The 17164-nt window shown below is 44.3% G+C and overlaps 1 protein-coding gene across 3 annotated transcripts in view; it reads left to right on the top strand.

Annotated features, from left to right (window-relative positions):
• JAK1 (Janus kinase 1) overlaps positions 1-17164 on the top strand; it is a 1055078-nt gene that overhangs the window by 392545 nt on the left and 645369 nt on the right. For all 3 annotated transcript variants that reach the window (XM_069641985.1, XM_069641984.1, XM_069641986.1), the window contains 2 exons: positions 6559-6722; positions 10087-10429. In XM_069641985.1, coding sequence (XP_069498086.1) covers positions 6559-6722; positions 10087-10429 — 507 coding nt within the window. The remainder of the gene's footprint in view (positions 1-6558; positions 6723-10086; positions 10430-17164) is intronic.

A 17164-nucleotide genomic window follows, 5' to 3' on the forward strand; every position in this document is an offset into this window, starting at 1 on the left:
GCAATGATGGCCTTGGCAACTGGATCACCGCTCAGCACACTGAGAAAGAGACTAATAATGAGCTTGTCCTTCTTATAGGTTTTGTTATATTTGTGTAAAACATTACCGCTCTGCTCACATCTAGTGTGTAGAGTGCTCCCCTTTGTTTTGTGGGTTTGGGAAGAAAGAAGGGAGTTCCATAGACTGGTTCACATGGAATGTTGACATGTACTTGGGTGAGAAACACGGATGTGTTTTTAGCACCGTTCGTAGCACCACCTTGTGTTTATGTATTGAAACAAAAGGCTTGTTTACTGAAAAGGCTTGTAGTTCAAGAAATCTTCTAATGGACGACACTGCTATTGGAAAAGCTACTTTGTATGGGAGATCCCTTCAGGTGGCTTTGTGCACAGGACTTCAGTGATCTCTGCGATGACCTAGCCATCACCCAGTCCTGGATGTCGCTTGCTTACCTCAAACCTGATGCTTGGTTGCAATCGCATCTCAGACAGACGTCCTGACAGAAAAACAAACAATCTGAGGACGTCGACCTGTGAGGGATCATGGGTACCTGCACACGTAGGATGGGGATAATGTGACAGGAACGCCCCGGTCGATGCCCTATTTGTCAAATTTGAATCTGAAAAGGTTCTGTAATACTCAGAGCCAACCTCTAAAGGGCAGACTATGCATAGAATGGGATTCTAAACAGTTGCGAGGCATAGGAAGACTATTATTGGGTATGTAATATTTCACATATTTATAATGTATATATTGTTGGGTGTCCTGACCCACGTTTGAGCTATCATGCTGCAACATTTGGTGCTGTGCGCTTAGAATATCCAAGATGGCCAAAAAGCCCACATGTGCGCCAGAATCCAGGAGAACCACGCAGTTTGTGCGCACACCAAAATGGTTACCTAACTTGCCACCCACCAGTGTAAAGAAAGATCTTTGTTAACAAAATCCACTGTTACTGATGTCAAAAAGTTGCTGAAATCGTGGCTCATCGGACCACTTTAAAGATTCAACCATTTTGTGGGGTTCCACATAACCATTTTACTGTAAGGAGCCCCATCAAAACAATGTTAAGCAAGGATTATTTACTACCATGTAAGAACCATTCCTGTTTGGAATGCATTAATCCAAGAAAGATCCCAAAAATGGATGCAGTACCAACAAAATCCTGAAGGCGGCGCTAGCGGTCTAAACTCTGACAGGAGAACTGAGTGCAGTTGCTGACAAAGGAATTTGACTCAGCTGACTTCAAAGGCTGCATTTTAATCAAAAATTAGCCACCTGCTGTTCCCAGAGGCCAGAAGCCTGGGAAACCCTCTCACCTCAAGAGATTCACACCACAGCCCAGGATATCACATGGTCATAATAACCAAATGCAAAGTGACCCCCTGGTCTGCTGACCTCAGCCTCGTGGAGACCACACAATAGCCTCTTGCACTTGAATAGAATATGTTGATTTTGACTGTTTCCTGTCAACAAAGGCCTGCCTGCCAGCAGAGGCATGGTCACTGACCCACCCAAGTCTTGGAGGCGGACTCCAACACTCTGAGAACTGAATTGAAAGCAAAATATATATTTTACAGAAACACTGATAACTCTTTGTGATCAAATGACAGGAATGTATAACTTTGAGAGCCTTAATTTAAAAAATGTACCTTCGATTCAAGCCCAAACTCCAATTTGTGTGATGTTCTGGGGCAAAACCCCGCTATTTATTGACACCACATACTCTGTGTTTAAGCTAGAGATATGGGAATTTACTGGAGTAGGTACGGACAGCCTGTGTATATGTGTATAAATCTGGAGAAAAATCTGATGTTGCAAAACCCACTAAAAAGCACAAAATGTTGCCATTTTTGAATGCAAGCCTCCAGGAAGAGCAGCGTTTGATCAGAGTATACCTCATGTGATTTATGATGTGTGCATGTAATTTTAAACAAATGTGTACCTGTGCAAATATGTATTTGGGTCAAATATAGATTTGTGGGCAAACTGACCAGGGGAGGATCCTCTGACCCATAAAACCTACAGCATCACTCTGACTCACATTTCCTTCCCCCAATCATGGGAGAGGGGAGAATTGGGCCAATGACAAGTAGAAACGGGCAGGCTTAGCTAGGCCCAGGCACACACCCACTTTCAAAACACATAAAAAGAGACTGCTGGGACAGGTAGAGACATTCAATTCCATTTGCTGCGGAGCATGTTGACCGACGACTTCACATCCAGAGATCCAGACTTCAAATCCATCAATCTCCAGAACCTGTAGCAGTACCCAGAAAGCAGAGCAGTATCCAGAATCCAGAGAGGCTAGACCAGCAGAGCAGAGCTGACCCAGATCACTGTGAAGTGCCGAGACCAGAACCGGAGTCCAGTCCAAAACCTGACCAGATCCGTGGCGAGGCCTATTTCAAAAATATATTGTGAGTACCTAGCAGAACTGTGCAGAACCAATCTCTTAGTTAAAATAATCTAATCCAAACTATTTTAATCTAACCAGAACTGCCTCCTAGAAGTTGTCACTTGTTATTTTGTAAAGCTGCACCACTGTCATTTGTCAATTCCGCAGCTGCAAAGCTGTCACCTGTCATTTTCTAGCTGCAAGCTGTAACCTGTCGCTTTGAACTTTTAAAATTTCAAATCCAAAAAACAACCTTCACAAAGTCGTTCATAACTCCGCAACCGTTTGGGTTAGGAACTTGGTTTAACTTTCCTCTGAAAGCTTATAATCTTACCTTTCCAACAAGCCTAGAACCGACTCGCTACTCCTTATACTTCCTCCGCAATCACGATTCACGCATTCGCAAATTTTGCCGCGATTTGCGATTGGGCCCGATTTCTTTACTTGTAAAAAGATAGCTGCTTTTGCCTGAACTGCTAAATTTCGTTTGCCTCTTAAGAACCATCCCTGAATCATTGCTAGAGTGAGCCTGAACTAATATTAACTAGATACCACTCACCCTGAACCTCCTGAAGGGAATTAAAAGCATTTTCAGCATATTTCTCACTGCATTGTCACCATATTCAAAGCATTTTGCCTGTGTTTCAAAACTCCTATCTGTTGTATAAGCTTGCTGGGAATTGAACTGAATTCTATTTGATTGCATTCCTAAGAACTGTGTGCTCTCATCTTCATCTCCTTACACTGCATAAAAGGGGGGGTGAATTGTCCAAGAAAGTGATTACATTGTCTTTTGCTGAAATCCTATCAAGTTATTTTCTGTACTGCATTTTCATTCCACATTGCATCTATATGAAACCATAAAAGTGTGCTAGTGCCAGACTATCCATTATTGATTACTGCTCAGATTAAGTGTGATATTCAATTATTAATTCATTATAAAAGTGTGATATATATATATATATATTGTTTAAATTCTCAAATAAACCTTTTAAACTTGCAAAACAGAACTACTTCTTGGCTCATTGGGGTCAGGGGGATTCCAAGAGAGGGGTGTTATATAGGGGTAGTCATCCAGAACTCATGAACTGGACACAAAGATATATCAATAAGGGTTTCCATTCAGTATCCCAGACTAGGCACTGACTTAGCTGTAGTGTTCAATTGAATCCTCTTACAATATACTTGGATTACTCCGATGCCTCAGATAACCTATTACGGATTCAACAAAACTGTAAACTTATAAATTTAAATATGCACTGAGGCTCTTTGTGTACCATTTTTACATCTAAGCATTTCACGAACATAGTAGATCTCTAGGTCAGGCTCATTTTGAATTGATACCTTTCCTGTTAGTGGCATACAAGGTTTTCCAAAAATATTTTTGGGCGATATTAAGTATTCTTAAATTTGTGATTTCTTGTTAAAGTTCAACCAACTTGCTGTGCCCACAATTTCGTTTGCATGAGTTTTCGTAACAGCCTTCCCTTTGATTCATTTACAGATACTCTGTTGATTTGTTCAATATGGTCTATATGATTTTCAGCACCTAATGTACACCATACAAACAGCACGATGTATTCATTGTTGTGTTGCAAATGCCTTTAAATAGTGTATTATGTGCAAACAGGCCCTTTTGATTTTTGCTCCAATTTGGTAATCGATGAGCTTTATTTTAAGAAATAATTTCACATCCCTCTATCTTTTATTACCCCAAATTTGTGTTTCATTGTCTTTCTGCATTAATAGTAATCCTAGTCTTCTTTAGTGATTGTGTAGTGTACTGCAAATCTTTTAACAGACCTGCCGTGAGTAAATACTGTTTTCAGTCGCTCAAAGACCTTGAATTCCCAATAGGAGACTTCTGATCTTTCATCTTTCCACCAGCAATATCATGTAAAGTAGTTTTGTATAGTATACCTGTGCTATTTTGGTTGTCTTACCAGGTGTGACCCTGTAAGAAAAGTGTGTGGGAGGGTTTTTGTGGTTTAGTAGGAGAATGGCAGGTTTGAAACCTGAGGTGTTGACGAGTGCACACCATAAGTGTCAGCATGGTTTCCTTGGCTGTGACATTTGGGTGTAAGTTTTATCCAGAGGGGAGAGGAGCCCAAGATCCCATAAATTACTGCACTGCATGTATGGATAAGCTGCTGATTTTGGTGATGGTGTGGGATATAACTAAAGAAATGACCTTCGGCAAAGCTCAATGTTGATGGGGTACTCTTACGCATTAGGTTCCTTTTTGCAAAGCTCAATTAATGTTGATGGGGTACCCTTAGGCATGAGGTTGCTTTTTGCAAGCAGGTTTGTGTGTTTAGTTTAAGGGGCTAAAAGATTAGAGGGGGAGTCAGTTAGTGCGAAATGGGGAGTATTACACAAGGCGAGAATTTAGTAGGGGACATAAGTGTTTAGGTCACCACACCGGTGCAGAAACAATCGCAGTGGGGAACAAGCTGCACCTCCCAGAAGCATAATCATAATGGGGTGCTTGGATGCATTTGGGCACATGAATGCATTGGACATCACCCAGGGGCAAAGTAATGGGGCCTCGCCCAGGGGCATAATCGCAGTGAATTTTGAATTTTGAGGAATTTATAAGCGCGCACACAACGAACTGAATCGTATCCAGGCGCAGATGGAACAAGAGGATGACACTCAGCAAGCCAGAAGGACCAACTAGATAGACAAAGCTATACATCAAACAAAAATAGTCAGGAGAAAGACTTTATTTAAAAAGATGAGTTTTGAGACCTGCTCTGAAGGTCATCAGGGAATTGGCTTGTCTCAGATATAACGGAAGGCTATTCCACAAGCTAGGCCCGGTCACTGAGAAACGCTGATCTCCGCTAGACCTGTACTTCATCCTAGGAATTACAAGAAGGAAGTAATCCTCTGACCTAAGAGTGCGGGTAGGTTGGTATTGTCTCAACTTGTCTGTTAGATATGCTGGTGCCATGTCGTGCAGGCATCGATAAACCAAACAGCCGATCTTAAATTTAATCCGATCTTCGACTGTCAACCAATGTAGTGACCGACGAAGACCGGATGTGTGAGTATTTTTAGTACACCAAAAACCAGTCTGACTCCAGCATTTTGTGCTTTCTGGAGACGATGGATTTGATTACTTGGTGCTCCGGCCAGGAGACCATTGCAGTAATCAAGATTTGAATTGACCAGTGCTCCCACCACTACAGCACAATCTGCTTTAGGCACATAGGGTAGAGCTTGGCGCAAGAGGCGGATGTTATAGAATACAGACTGTACTTTGGCTGAGACCTGGGCATTACATCCCAGGTCACTCTGCCAGATACAGCCTAATTTCTTGACCTGGTGGAATATTTAAGGCTAGTCCCCAAAAACTGAGGAGGAGGACATGTTCCTCCTGCAAGGAGAGGTTTAGGGCCAAACAAAATCACCTCTGTTTTTTTTGGGTTCAATTGCAGCCTATTTTCCTCCATCCAGGTGCTTATCTCATCTAGGCATCTAGTGACCACAGTGAGAGCATCCTCTACATCGTCAAGTCTGATGTACAACTGAGTATCATTAGCATAGGAATGGAACCTGAGATTATATTTTTCCAAAATGTTCATCAAAGCACGGAGGTAAATGGTAAACAAAAGTGGGGAGAGAGTCAATCCCTGTGGCACCCCACAACATTGAGAAAGTATGCTCCGTGAGCAATATACATGCATTTCGGACACTACCAAGAGTGAAAAACACAGCGAGGAACGTTAATGTATTGCACACTGCCGAGGGGTAGGAACACAAAGGGCTATTGTCTCCTTCTTGATCATAGAGTGGCTGGTCTGGGCCAGGGAGTGTGGCAGGACAGGGCATTGTCACTTTGGCAAAGAGGCGTCACCAATTGCTTTTTCCATCTGCCTGGGTAAGTCTGAATTGAGGTGTCCTCTGCCACCAGCGGCACTCCCTAAGCTCCGGCTTTTCACCCAGCACCACACTCTGCCCACTATATGACACTACCGACATCACACTTTTGTCCCAGCGGCACACCTTCTGCTCATGGTTGTGATTTACAGTTTTACCACAATAATTGAAAGCCGCCCCCACATGCACTGCATGACTAATCTGACTATGCTTTAGTAGACATCTGTATGTTCAGGGAAAATGTTCAAATATATATTTAATATGCTTTCTTTTAGGCGCAGTATGACCTGGTGAAAGGACTGGCACCTGTTCGAGACCCCAAAACTGATCAGGAAGTCCATGAGATAGAGAATGAGTGCCTTGGGATGGCGGTGCTGGCAATATCTTATTACGCCATTGAGAAGAATATGCCCCCACTAGACCTTCCAAAAGAGATCAGGTAAGTCAGAATGTGCTTTCTAGGAAATCTGTGAGGGCTTACATCCTGTCATAATAATGAATGGGTGTTACTGGCCCACTTTATACCCAGTTTCTGGCGATGATGATGATGAAGAGGATGATAATGAATGTTTTCTGGACTGTATTCATCAGAAGTGAAATTCCTTCCTTCATTAATTAATGAGCAATTCTGACAATTTCGCCTTTTTCCAGGCCAGATGCTTGCGTCAATAGACTTTTTTTTTCCAGAGCATGGCAGTTTACCATAGCACAAGAGCCAGGTTTCAGTGTTGTCTAGCTGCTGTTTCTGCTACCACTGTTTGATACTGGATGCAGGTGATGGTGTTTGTAGATGGAAATTATGGGCAGAATGGCTAGGCCAGTCCATGTGTTTGCACCCCACCGCCCAACCACCATCGCCATCCTATCAAAATCAGGTGAGGTTAGTGTTTAGTGTGTGCCAGTCGGTAAGCCAACATTCCCCTGCTAATTAACCCTCTATGCAACAGGACATGTGTCTTTTTTTCAGTGGATGCATACCGGTTGAAATAAGTATGGAGAAAAAGGGCAAAGAGAAACAAAAAAAGATAGGCAGAGTGTGATTGGCACAGTGCGTGAAATTGAGCGAGTGAAAGGAAAGATATGGCATAACAATGAGACAAGGCACATGGCAGAGAGATTTGTTTATAAATTAATGGTACAGATAACTATCAGATCCAGAGTGCGAGGTTGGCAAAGGAAGGGATGAGCACAGAGCGAGGTTAAGAGCGATCTAGGGGGAGAGAGTAAGAACAGGAAACAAGAAAATGGGACTTGGAAGGGTTGGTATGGTCGAATGTCTATTCTTGATTGCATTCCCCTGGTTCCGGACTGCGTTTTCTTGGTTGCGCCTGTGCATTCTGGGAGTTGTCCTGAAAAAGACAAAAAAGAACTCTAGCCAGAAAAAGTACTGGGAGGCATTGTGTAACTAAGTGGTACCCACATTATGATTCAGGTATTTGAGGGGGTTCCAGGGACTGCCCACCTCCCTCACAATTCTCTCACACCGGCACTGCAGTAGGACTGGCTCAGGAATATGCTCTGATAGGACGCCCACACCAGGTACATGGGGGTCCTACCCCCCTAACCCTCACCCAGGGTTATGACCCTGAACATTTCATATACAGTACATGTTTAAATTGTAACATAGGGGTTAACTTCCATTGCCAGGTGATTGCAAATAACTTGTAGCCCACAACTCTACAAGGGAAATTAGCTTGGCATAGACCACTGCTTGACTTTGTTTAAACTTCATCATTCATGCGTAAATGACGATAGGTATTATTTGAGAGATCTACATTTCTTGCAACCTCTTGTGGTGATCCTATCATGGTTGACTTGGTCTATGGAAGTGCCAGAGAGAAATGTAGGGAGTCATGGTCATTCTCAAGTCTGTGAATGATACTGAAGGCCTCTGCGACTTTTCAAGAAATAACATGTAGACAAATCCAATCAATAAAACTATGGGCGATATTGGTGGAAAATGTTGGTTGCATGTGGGTATCACCAGTCAATCTAGCATTATCTGAATTAAAACCTGCTTCATATAAACCATTAGCCAGTATTAAGGCATTTTTATAACATAGTGCATGTTTTGAAGCACAAGGTGAAGGAATACCTATGCATTATCTTCCTCTATCATAGCATGATCAGAAGGTCGCTCTGTTAGAGCATTCATATTCTCTGCATCAATGTAATCATCATCCATGTCCTACAGGTGGTCCCACATAGAGAAGACAGCATCTTGGAATTTGACAATTGAATCATTATACAGTCGCACATACACATTTGCTACGATGAGAGACGGCCTATTGCTCAACTTTAATTTGATGATCAGTAGATCATCCTATTAGGTAACAGTAGAAACCTAGCTAATAAACGTGACTAATGCTATCCAAACAGTAAGTCCCCACTAGTTCACCCTAGGATGCAATTCAAAGTTGGTACATAATTTGCATACCCTGCAATGCAAATGCATCAACAGCCCAGGTCCATCGACATACAATTTGAATGGGGTCTTTACAGAGGCATCAGCCATATCCATTGAGTCCATCGAGTGGCTTCAGAGTGCCCAGTGAGCACAATGAGTTTCTCGTGGGGCCATGTGCAAAGTTGGCAGTATGCGCAGTGGGCACAATTGATGTCTCGGCCAAAGAGGCACTGGGCATATAGGGTGGCTCAGTAGTGCCCAGAGCATAGCCAAAGGCCATGCCCCGGACAAAGTGCCTCTCTGTTTTCCTCCCTCTTGCTAAATATCAGGTTGTTTACTTCATTGCTGTACTTAAAATGAGTCTTGTAAAGTAGTAATGGGAGTTCGTTTAATTTGTAGTCTGATGGAATTTGTTTTTATTGCAGAAAGAAATAATTTAAGAGTGATTGTAGTTAACAATGGCATTCCTGACTTTTGTAGACTTCCCCTTTTTATAATGTTTGTGTGTGCGCGTGCATATATAATAGGTGGTTCTATATCTATACCAAGAAAGGTACTTGCGATACCTGTGACAGGTTTGTAAAATTGAACTAACATACTGCACAGCAAATTGTAACAGCACAATCATTAGGTTTTTACCTTTTATGTGGTTTATTAACCAAAGCCAATATGCATTGCACGACTCTTTTAGCATCATGATGCAATACGTATGAAAATATCTGCTAGTAAGCCATAATTGCACAAATAGAATTTTCTAATTTCAGGCTAACAGCTATAAAGGTGCAGCAAAATATCTTAAGGGGAGTTTTGCTGTGGTCAGAAAATAATCGTGTTTGTGACACGTTTCACTACTGGCTGCAATTGGTCTCGAGTTAAAAGGGTGGGTTGGCCATTATGTGAATTCATTGAAACCGAGCCACGCATCAACTGTGTCAGACTGTTAATGTAGCTAAGTAAATTGTGTTTTGTATTCCTTAATGAGAGAGGATCTTTAGTGCAGTCTATACGTTGCTGACTCTAATAGCAGCTTTGGCACATTGTGTGATTGTGATATCCTGTTGTCTTCCTGTCCCTCAATGTGTTTGCATATGTGATGTACAAATGTAACTGTGCAACGTGCTGTCAGTACTGTCCCACTTACATGCCATCAAATTCCCATTGTATCCCGATTTCTATAATCTGATCACAACCTCGTCCCAGACCTCATTTAAAGCACTTCACATTTGAGATGCTCTTGGTACAAGAAAGGTCTCTGGATCTAGGTCTGTAATGCACACATTTCAAATGAATGTGGAAGCTCAATAAGTTATGTATGTAGGTACCTATGTATTTTATGCTTGCATGCTGAGTTGGTTCCAGTACTGCAGAAATACTAACTGGATGTTCACTTTTGCAGTTACAAGAGACATATTCCTGAAACTCTGAACAAGACTATTCGACAGAGGAACTTTCTCACCAGAATTCGGATAAACAAAGTTTTCAAGAGTTTCCTAAAGGAGTTCAACAATAAGACTGTCTGTGACAGCAGTGTTTCTTCACACGACTTAAAGCTAAAGTACCTGGCGACGCTGGAAACTTTAACCAAGCACTATGGTGCAGAGGTGTTTGAAACCTCCTCCTTGCAAATTTCCTCTGAAAATGAAAAGAATGGGACACATGTCAGTGATGTTGAGATTCTCCCACAGTATGAAGTGATGGTTACAGGAATCTCTGGAATACAGTGGAGGAAAAAATCAGCTGTGAGTATTTTGTGAACAGCCGTGCACTGAAGTATGCGGATACTGTTTTCATGTGGCAATCAAATGGTGTGCCAACTCGGTTCTAGGGTGTGGTGAAATGTAGAACTAGGGTCACTCACTTTTATACCATAGTTATGTAGCGTTGTCCGATTCCCAACCATCTATTGAACTTTGACATTTTTCAGATAAGTACTAACTAATACAATCAAGCAGCATTGGCAACGGCAATACTCTTGGATTTAGTAGGCATGAATCTGTGTCCGGCTCCGTAAAGGACTGTCGCAGCTCAGAACAAGCACACTGTGAAGAGCCAGTGTTAGGAGAGCTTTTCAAAGTCACTACCTGGGGTAGGACTTTGAAAAGCCAGCCTACGGTTAGCAATGCTTTCACCACCCCAGTTGAGTTAAACCACTTAAGTAGTATACACCAAGCAGTAAGGCTGACTGAAAGAGGAAGTGGGCACTGTTATGTAGTACAGTTAGCACGTAACAGAAATAGTAGCTAGAAACACCTACACAGGTAAGTATAAAAATAACACTAATTCATTACAGTAGTACGCAAAGGCACACTTTAAATATTAAAAGTTAAGTAAACATTTCAGTGTTCTTATATATTGCTTACAGTTGGGTAACGCACTATGGATTGCACACTGCATCCATATAACTAGAAATTGTTAGATAATAAAATGCATAGACCAAAGTAGGGAGACACATGTTACAGATGAGACCCTGTGGCTCAGAAATTAGAGTGTGAGTTTACCAATGGCAAGGTTGTAGGTTCAAGTCCCTTCATTCAGTATAAAGATACTGAAACTGGACAGTTGACCGGTGTATTTGGAGGCAATGTGTTGCACAAACTGGAACATAGGACCTTGACTTTCCAGCACCATATATGACCTCTGTGAGTCTTTGTGTCTCCATGCTTCCATTAAGTCAAAGGTGAGTAACCTAGGAGAGGCCCTCCAGCTAGCGAGTCCATGACCGAGATGGCAGTTAGTGCAGAACAAACTTAGTCATCAGAAAAGGGACTTGATGGATTTAAGTCAGAGTGCAGTGTTCTAGGGCGCAGCTACCACCTTTTGGACCCAAGATGATGACCCCCAGAAGTACTGACCCAGATGCCACCTCCCTTGGCCAGCCTCGATAATGCTTAGGTAAGCAGGACTTTGCCCCCAATGCAAACTCAATGGACAGGGGTGGCTTAAGAGATATACAGGATCTCAGGTCCCCAAACCCCAAGAGAGGTAGGAAGTGTCCCAGGCAATAGTAAATAGCTGGGAAGCTAGGCGTCACCGCCCCGGTCATTGTTTCACAGTTTGACTTTTGGTTCCACTGGAGACCACAGAGAGTTAGGGGGTCCGGTCCCATGACAAAGAGACCCTCGGAGATGACTTGAGCAATGCATGTCTTACCTTATACGATCAGGAGACACTAAACTGCTTCTGTCTCCTGACAGGCTTCTCTATGATATGGAACTTATAATGCGCCTATATATAAGTGTTTCAAGGCGCGACGAGGCAAGGAAGGGGGAACAGAGGGAGGACAGACAGCGATCCTACTAGGCCAGGTGTCATTCAGATCGCGCAAGTGCATGGGAAGGGGAAGGAGGAGAAGTGCGAGGGAGAAAGGGGAGAGGACAGTGCAGTACATGGGGTAAGAAAAAAACAAAATTAAACAGTAAGTAAAAGTACAGCCAGCAGGTGGAAAGTGCAAGGATAAGTGCCAACACCAGGTGTCAAGTGCTGGTAGTGGGACTGTAGGGATACAGAAACAGTCCCCAGGTGCGGGGGTTGCCAGGAGGGCAGTGCAGGAGTGCAACTGGCAGGGGAGGGGACCTGGGCCAGAGATCACAGGGTGACCAGGTAACCAATGCAAATTCAGTGTCAGCCAGGAAGTCAGCAAGGGAGAGGGGGAGAAAAAGCAGAAGCAAAGAGAGGTTTTGAGGTGCTTGCGGAACCGAAGATGATTCTCCTCAAGTTTCAGGGAGGCTGTTCCAAAGGGAGGCCCCAGCCAAAGAAAGAGATCTGTCACCAACTCATTGCTTGGAGAAGCGACTGGCCCTGAGGGAGATGAGCGAAGAGCTCGAGGAGGAAGGTATTTGGGGAGAGAGAGTTTAAGGTATTGAGGCCCCAGGCCCCAGAAGGCCTTGTGGACAATGCAGAGGGTTTTGAACTAAATCCTCGCAGCCACTGGGAGCCAGTGCAGAGATTTCAGTCCTGAAGAGATACGTTCCCTGGGCTTGAGGCCAAGGATAAGTCTTGCGGTCCTGTTCAGGATAAGTTGCAGGGGGGCGGAGAGTAGAAGCAGGCAGATTTAGAAAGAGGCTATTGCAATAGTCCAGCCTAGAGAGAACCAAAGCTCTGGAGACTGTGAGCTTCTGGAGGAAGGAGAAGAAAGGACGAATACCTCTGAGGAGGTGCAGCTGGTAGTGCGACTTCTTGGAGATGTCAGAGATGTGAGGAGAGTGTAGAGTCGAAGATGACCCGAGGTTTTTAGCCTTACAGGTGGGAACAGGAAGCGGGCCAAAGGAGGCCGGCCAGAGAGCTAAAGGAAAGGAGGGAGCGGGTGTGCTGATGAGGAGGATCTCAGTCTTACTCTACACTACTGGTAAAGGTCAGCACAGTTGGTTTCCACATCACTGCAGAACCCTGAGGATTCTCACAAAGATTTCGAGCTATTAGGTTAGAACTAATACAATCAAGCAGCATTGGCAACGGCAATACTCTTGGATTTTGCAGGTATGAATCTGTGTCCGGCTCCGTAAAGAACTGTTGCAGCTCAGAACAAGCCAATTGTGAAGGGCCAGTATTAGGAGAGCTTTTCAAAGTCACTACCTTGTGTAGGACCTCTAAAAGCCAGCCTACGGTTAGCAATGCTTTCACCACCCCAGTTGAGTTAAACCACTTAAGTAGCATACACCAAGCAGTAAGGCTGACTGAAAGAGGAAGTGGGCACTGTTCTGTAGTACAGTTAGTACATAACAGAAATAGTAGCTAAAAAGACCCACACAGGTAAGTATAAAAATAACACTCCTTCATTACAGTAGCGCACAAAGGCACACTTTAAATATTCAGAGGTAAGCAAACATTTCAATGTACATATATGTTGCTTACAGTTGGGTAACCCACTATGGATTGCACACTAAGTCAATATAACTAGCAATTGTTAGATAATAAAATGCATAGACCAAACCAGCTTGGCGGTTGGACCTCTGTCTCCTGACAGGCTTCTCTTCTGGTAAAGGTCAGCACAGTAGAACCCTGAGGATTCTCACAAATATTTCGAGCTATTAGGTTAGAAGGAAATGCTTGTAGTGAAGCACGCTGGATGTGGGTCTTGCAAAGTTGCGTGCCCCAAAACCTGCAATGAATCTTGAGCAGGATAGCTGACTTGCTGGTCCCACCAGTTAAAGGGTGGAATGCACCTTAAAGAGGTCTTACCTGTTGAACAGAAGGTCGAGGTTCATGACATGGAAGAGTTGTTTGAGCAAATGCTGGTTCATGCAGTAATCTTCTGGCGTCTCTCGTTCATCTTCTTCGGCTCACTTCAGCTCTAGTGGTCGACTCTGATTCTGGGCCCCGCTCACCCCCTTAAGTCCAGAATTTGGAAAAGGGGTGACTCCAGCCCTCAAATAAGGAAGCTTGCAGCAGTCAAGCTTGGAGGTGGGCTTCCAATAGCAGACAGATAGCTTCCTAAATCTGCCCAATAGAACAATCCCTCTGGATGAATGTAGATTGGGGTCAGAAAGCTGCTTTTCCACTTCCTGCCAGCCCACACACAGGAGAAGCCTTGCATGCTTTCTGCAAGGCGTCCACCACTGTGCATGAAGAAGGGGGGGGGGCTTCCTCACCTGGCAATGTAGGTAGGACGACCAACAAAGGACATGCCATCTTGAACATAACTTTTAAATATGAAGAGGATCAGTTTTGAAATGTTCATCCTCCTAAATGCATTGTCGCTGCTAAAAAGGCACCATTTACCATATGATGTTGCACTTCAAATTAAACAACTGCCACCAGATCAGCCTGTTCAGAGGATGCCTGGTATAGTAACCACATGTTACTTGCGGCAATGAAAAGTGGATCCAGTATCCCCACAGTTCTACACATACAATGGCTTGTGCTGCAAGAGTAAAAACACATGTCATTAAAAGATCCTGCACCAATACAGATGGGATTCCAAGTGCAACCAAAAACGAGATTGCCTAAGGGACTCTAGGTGCCCCTGGCAGCACCCCGATAGAGTGGGAGGGGCTGCCATAGGAATCCATGGGCATTACAAAAAAAGGGGAGGTGTTTCCCCACACTGGAAACCCACTTAGGGGGTGCAGTGTCCCAAAAACAAAAGTGAATGCAGGAGGTGAGTGAGAGAAAAAAGGCTCACTCATCTTCACGGTCAGTGGAAAAAGTTCAGAGATTCCAGTAATAGTGCAGAAAGGCTCAAGGAAGAGGGGGAGAAAGATTTAACAAAAAAACCTCTCCCTATTATCATTATCCATGGCAATCAATGTCTAAAGGTGTAATCCCTGTTTGCTACTGGGCAAAAAAGTAGGTCCATATCACTCTAAAATAGTACACAATCATACATGATATGAGGCATGTACTGCTTGTTGACTACAAGCTGGGACTATTGTTCTGTACCAGGTGCCAACCCCAGTCCCCAGCTGTGCCCATGCAAAGAAGGCATCAACATGGATGTACGCATGCTAATTATAACAGATTTAAGAAACATCCAGTACTGTAAAGCCATTTCTGATGCTTGTTAATCTGCTTAGAATTACATGCTGTGCATATGTGTAACGCTCACCTGATTCCCGTAGAGGCGCCGGTCTTGACTGGGCGTATACCGTATCTTCAAAGGTGATGTGTAACACACGGCTGGCTCTTTGGGCTGGACCTCTGTGCACTGTATGTCTGACTCGAAGGGTAAGATGTCTGCAGATAGAAAATATGGGATTAAGGAACTGGGTTATTGAATGTCTCTCTTCTTCGCTTTCTCTTCTCCTGTAGAACCCCAAAGGTTAACGCTCTCACCTTAGGTAAGTGAACGCTGTGCTCTCCATCTGCCTCGGGCCAGGGTGCTGTAACCAGTTTCTTCACTGGATAAGGGGAGCAGGCCTCTTGACTTCAGAGGACTGCTGTCCGTCGTTTACTGCACGAACGGTAAGTTTCGAGTAATTCTAATGTCTTTAAAGTCTTTAGTAATGATGTCTCTTGTTTTGCAGGGTTCCGGCGATGGCAGATGACGGGCTGAAGTGAGTTGAAGATGGAGCCCGTGTGATGAATAGAAGCGCCTGGAAGCACGTAAGTAACTGTCTTTTTATTTTGCAGGTACAAGTTCGGAGCGGCTGCAGGGTGCCGGAATACCCACTGGGTTAGATGTGGAAAGGAGTAATGGCACGTGAGTATTAAAGTTCCCCAATGTCTTTAAACGCACCTTGTTTTGTCTTTCAGATGCGGGATGCAGCGCCGAAGGCCTCCGGAGCGTGCAAAGAGTTGGTAAGCCTTTGTCTTTCAGATGCCGGAATGCAGCGCGAGGCGTTGGTGACAGCCGATGGACCAGGTAAGTGAAGAGCTGTCACTGAAGACCGTAATGCTAACCTGTTCTTTCTTGTCTTTATAGGTGTTGCTGAAGACTGGATTCAGGATGGTAAGCCTTTTTCCTTAGGCCCAGGATCAGATGCAGAAGACACAATGAGCGTTCTGCTGCAGAGGATGCAGAATAACGCAAAGCAAGATTCATCCATCGGGTGTGGTTTAAATAGCCTCCTGTAGTGCTTAGGTGTCTCCTTCCACAGCCACGCCTAGGTAAGAAAAGAGTTCCTGCTTTCCAGAAGAGTTCCAGTGTTCTGAATCTAGGGAGTGGCTCCTGCCCCACCCAACAGGAAAAGTAGTTCCAAACAGAAGAGGATCAGAGGCTCAACTGGCAGGCAAGTAAGCAGCATGGTCTGCTGCAGGTAAGTCCACCCAAGCATTATGAGTCCGGCGCTTCCAGCGCTGGGACTGGGCATATTTATGAGCCTGGTGCCACTGGCGCCAGGACTGGGTCCAAAAGGTCCCAATTGGGACTGGTTGGCACTCGGAACCTGGGTTATGGATCTGCTTCCAAGGGAGTTGGGAAAACCCTGACCTTTTGGAAGCAGAGATCATGACAATATGGTCCGACATCCAGTGGTAACCGCAGAGTATTAAATCTTGTCTTTCGAGGATCGAAAGGGGACGTCGGCATAGGCGTGTCTGTAACACAATTTCTAACGTGACGTGTAGCGTACCAAAAATCCCTCATGCGCCGAGGTCCCTCAGATTGTTATTTTCCACCCAGATAACTGGCAGCCCTAGGGCGGAGCTCTTGTATAGAGATAGCGTTATTGTCTGTCTTACTTTGTCGTTATTCCCGTTAAGTCACTTTGACTGTTAAATCATGTGAAACCACGCCGAAGACTGCTGCAGACTTTCCACACCTGTTGATCCCGGTGGCGCTGCCGTTCACGTGGCCGGGCCTTCTGACCGGCCTACAAAGTAGGGAGAGTGGGGTCGGGTGGACATATCCTTTACAAGTATGCCTTTCCTCTTTCACCCTCTCGGCTCTCTGGGCTTTGTCATGGCGCTAATTGTCTTTTGCTATGGAAAAGATGCCATTTAATTTTGTCCCTTATGCAGGGCTAAATATCCTTGGAAGGACAAGCACGCTTGGTGCAACAATTGTCTGCCCCTCGACCACAAAGAAGCGAGTTGCG

Source organism: Ambystoma mexicanum, chromosome 1q, assembly GCF_040938575.1.
Source record: "Ambystoma mexicanum isolate Mex_15411 chromosome 1q, UKY_AmexF1_1, whole genome shotgun sequence".
NCBI lineage: Eukaryota > Metazoa > Chordata > Amphibia > Caudata > Ambystomatidae > Ambystoma > Ambystoma mexicanum.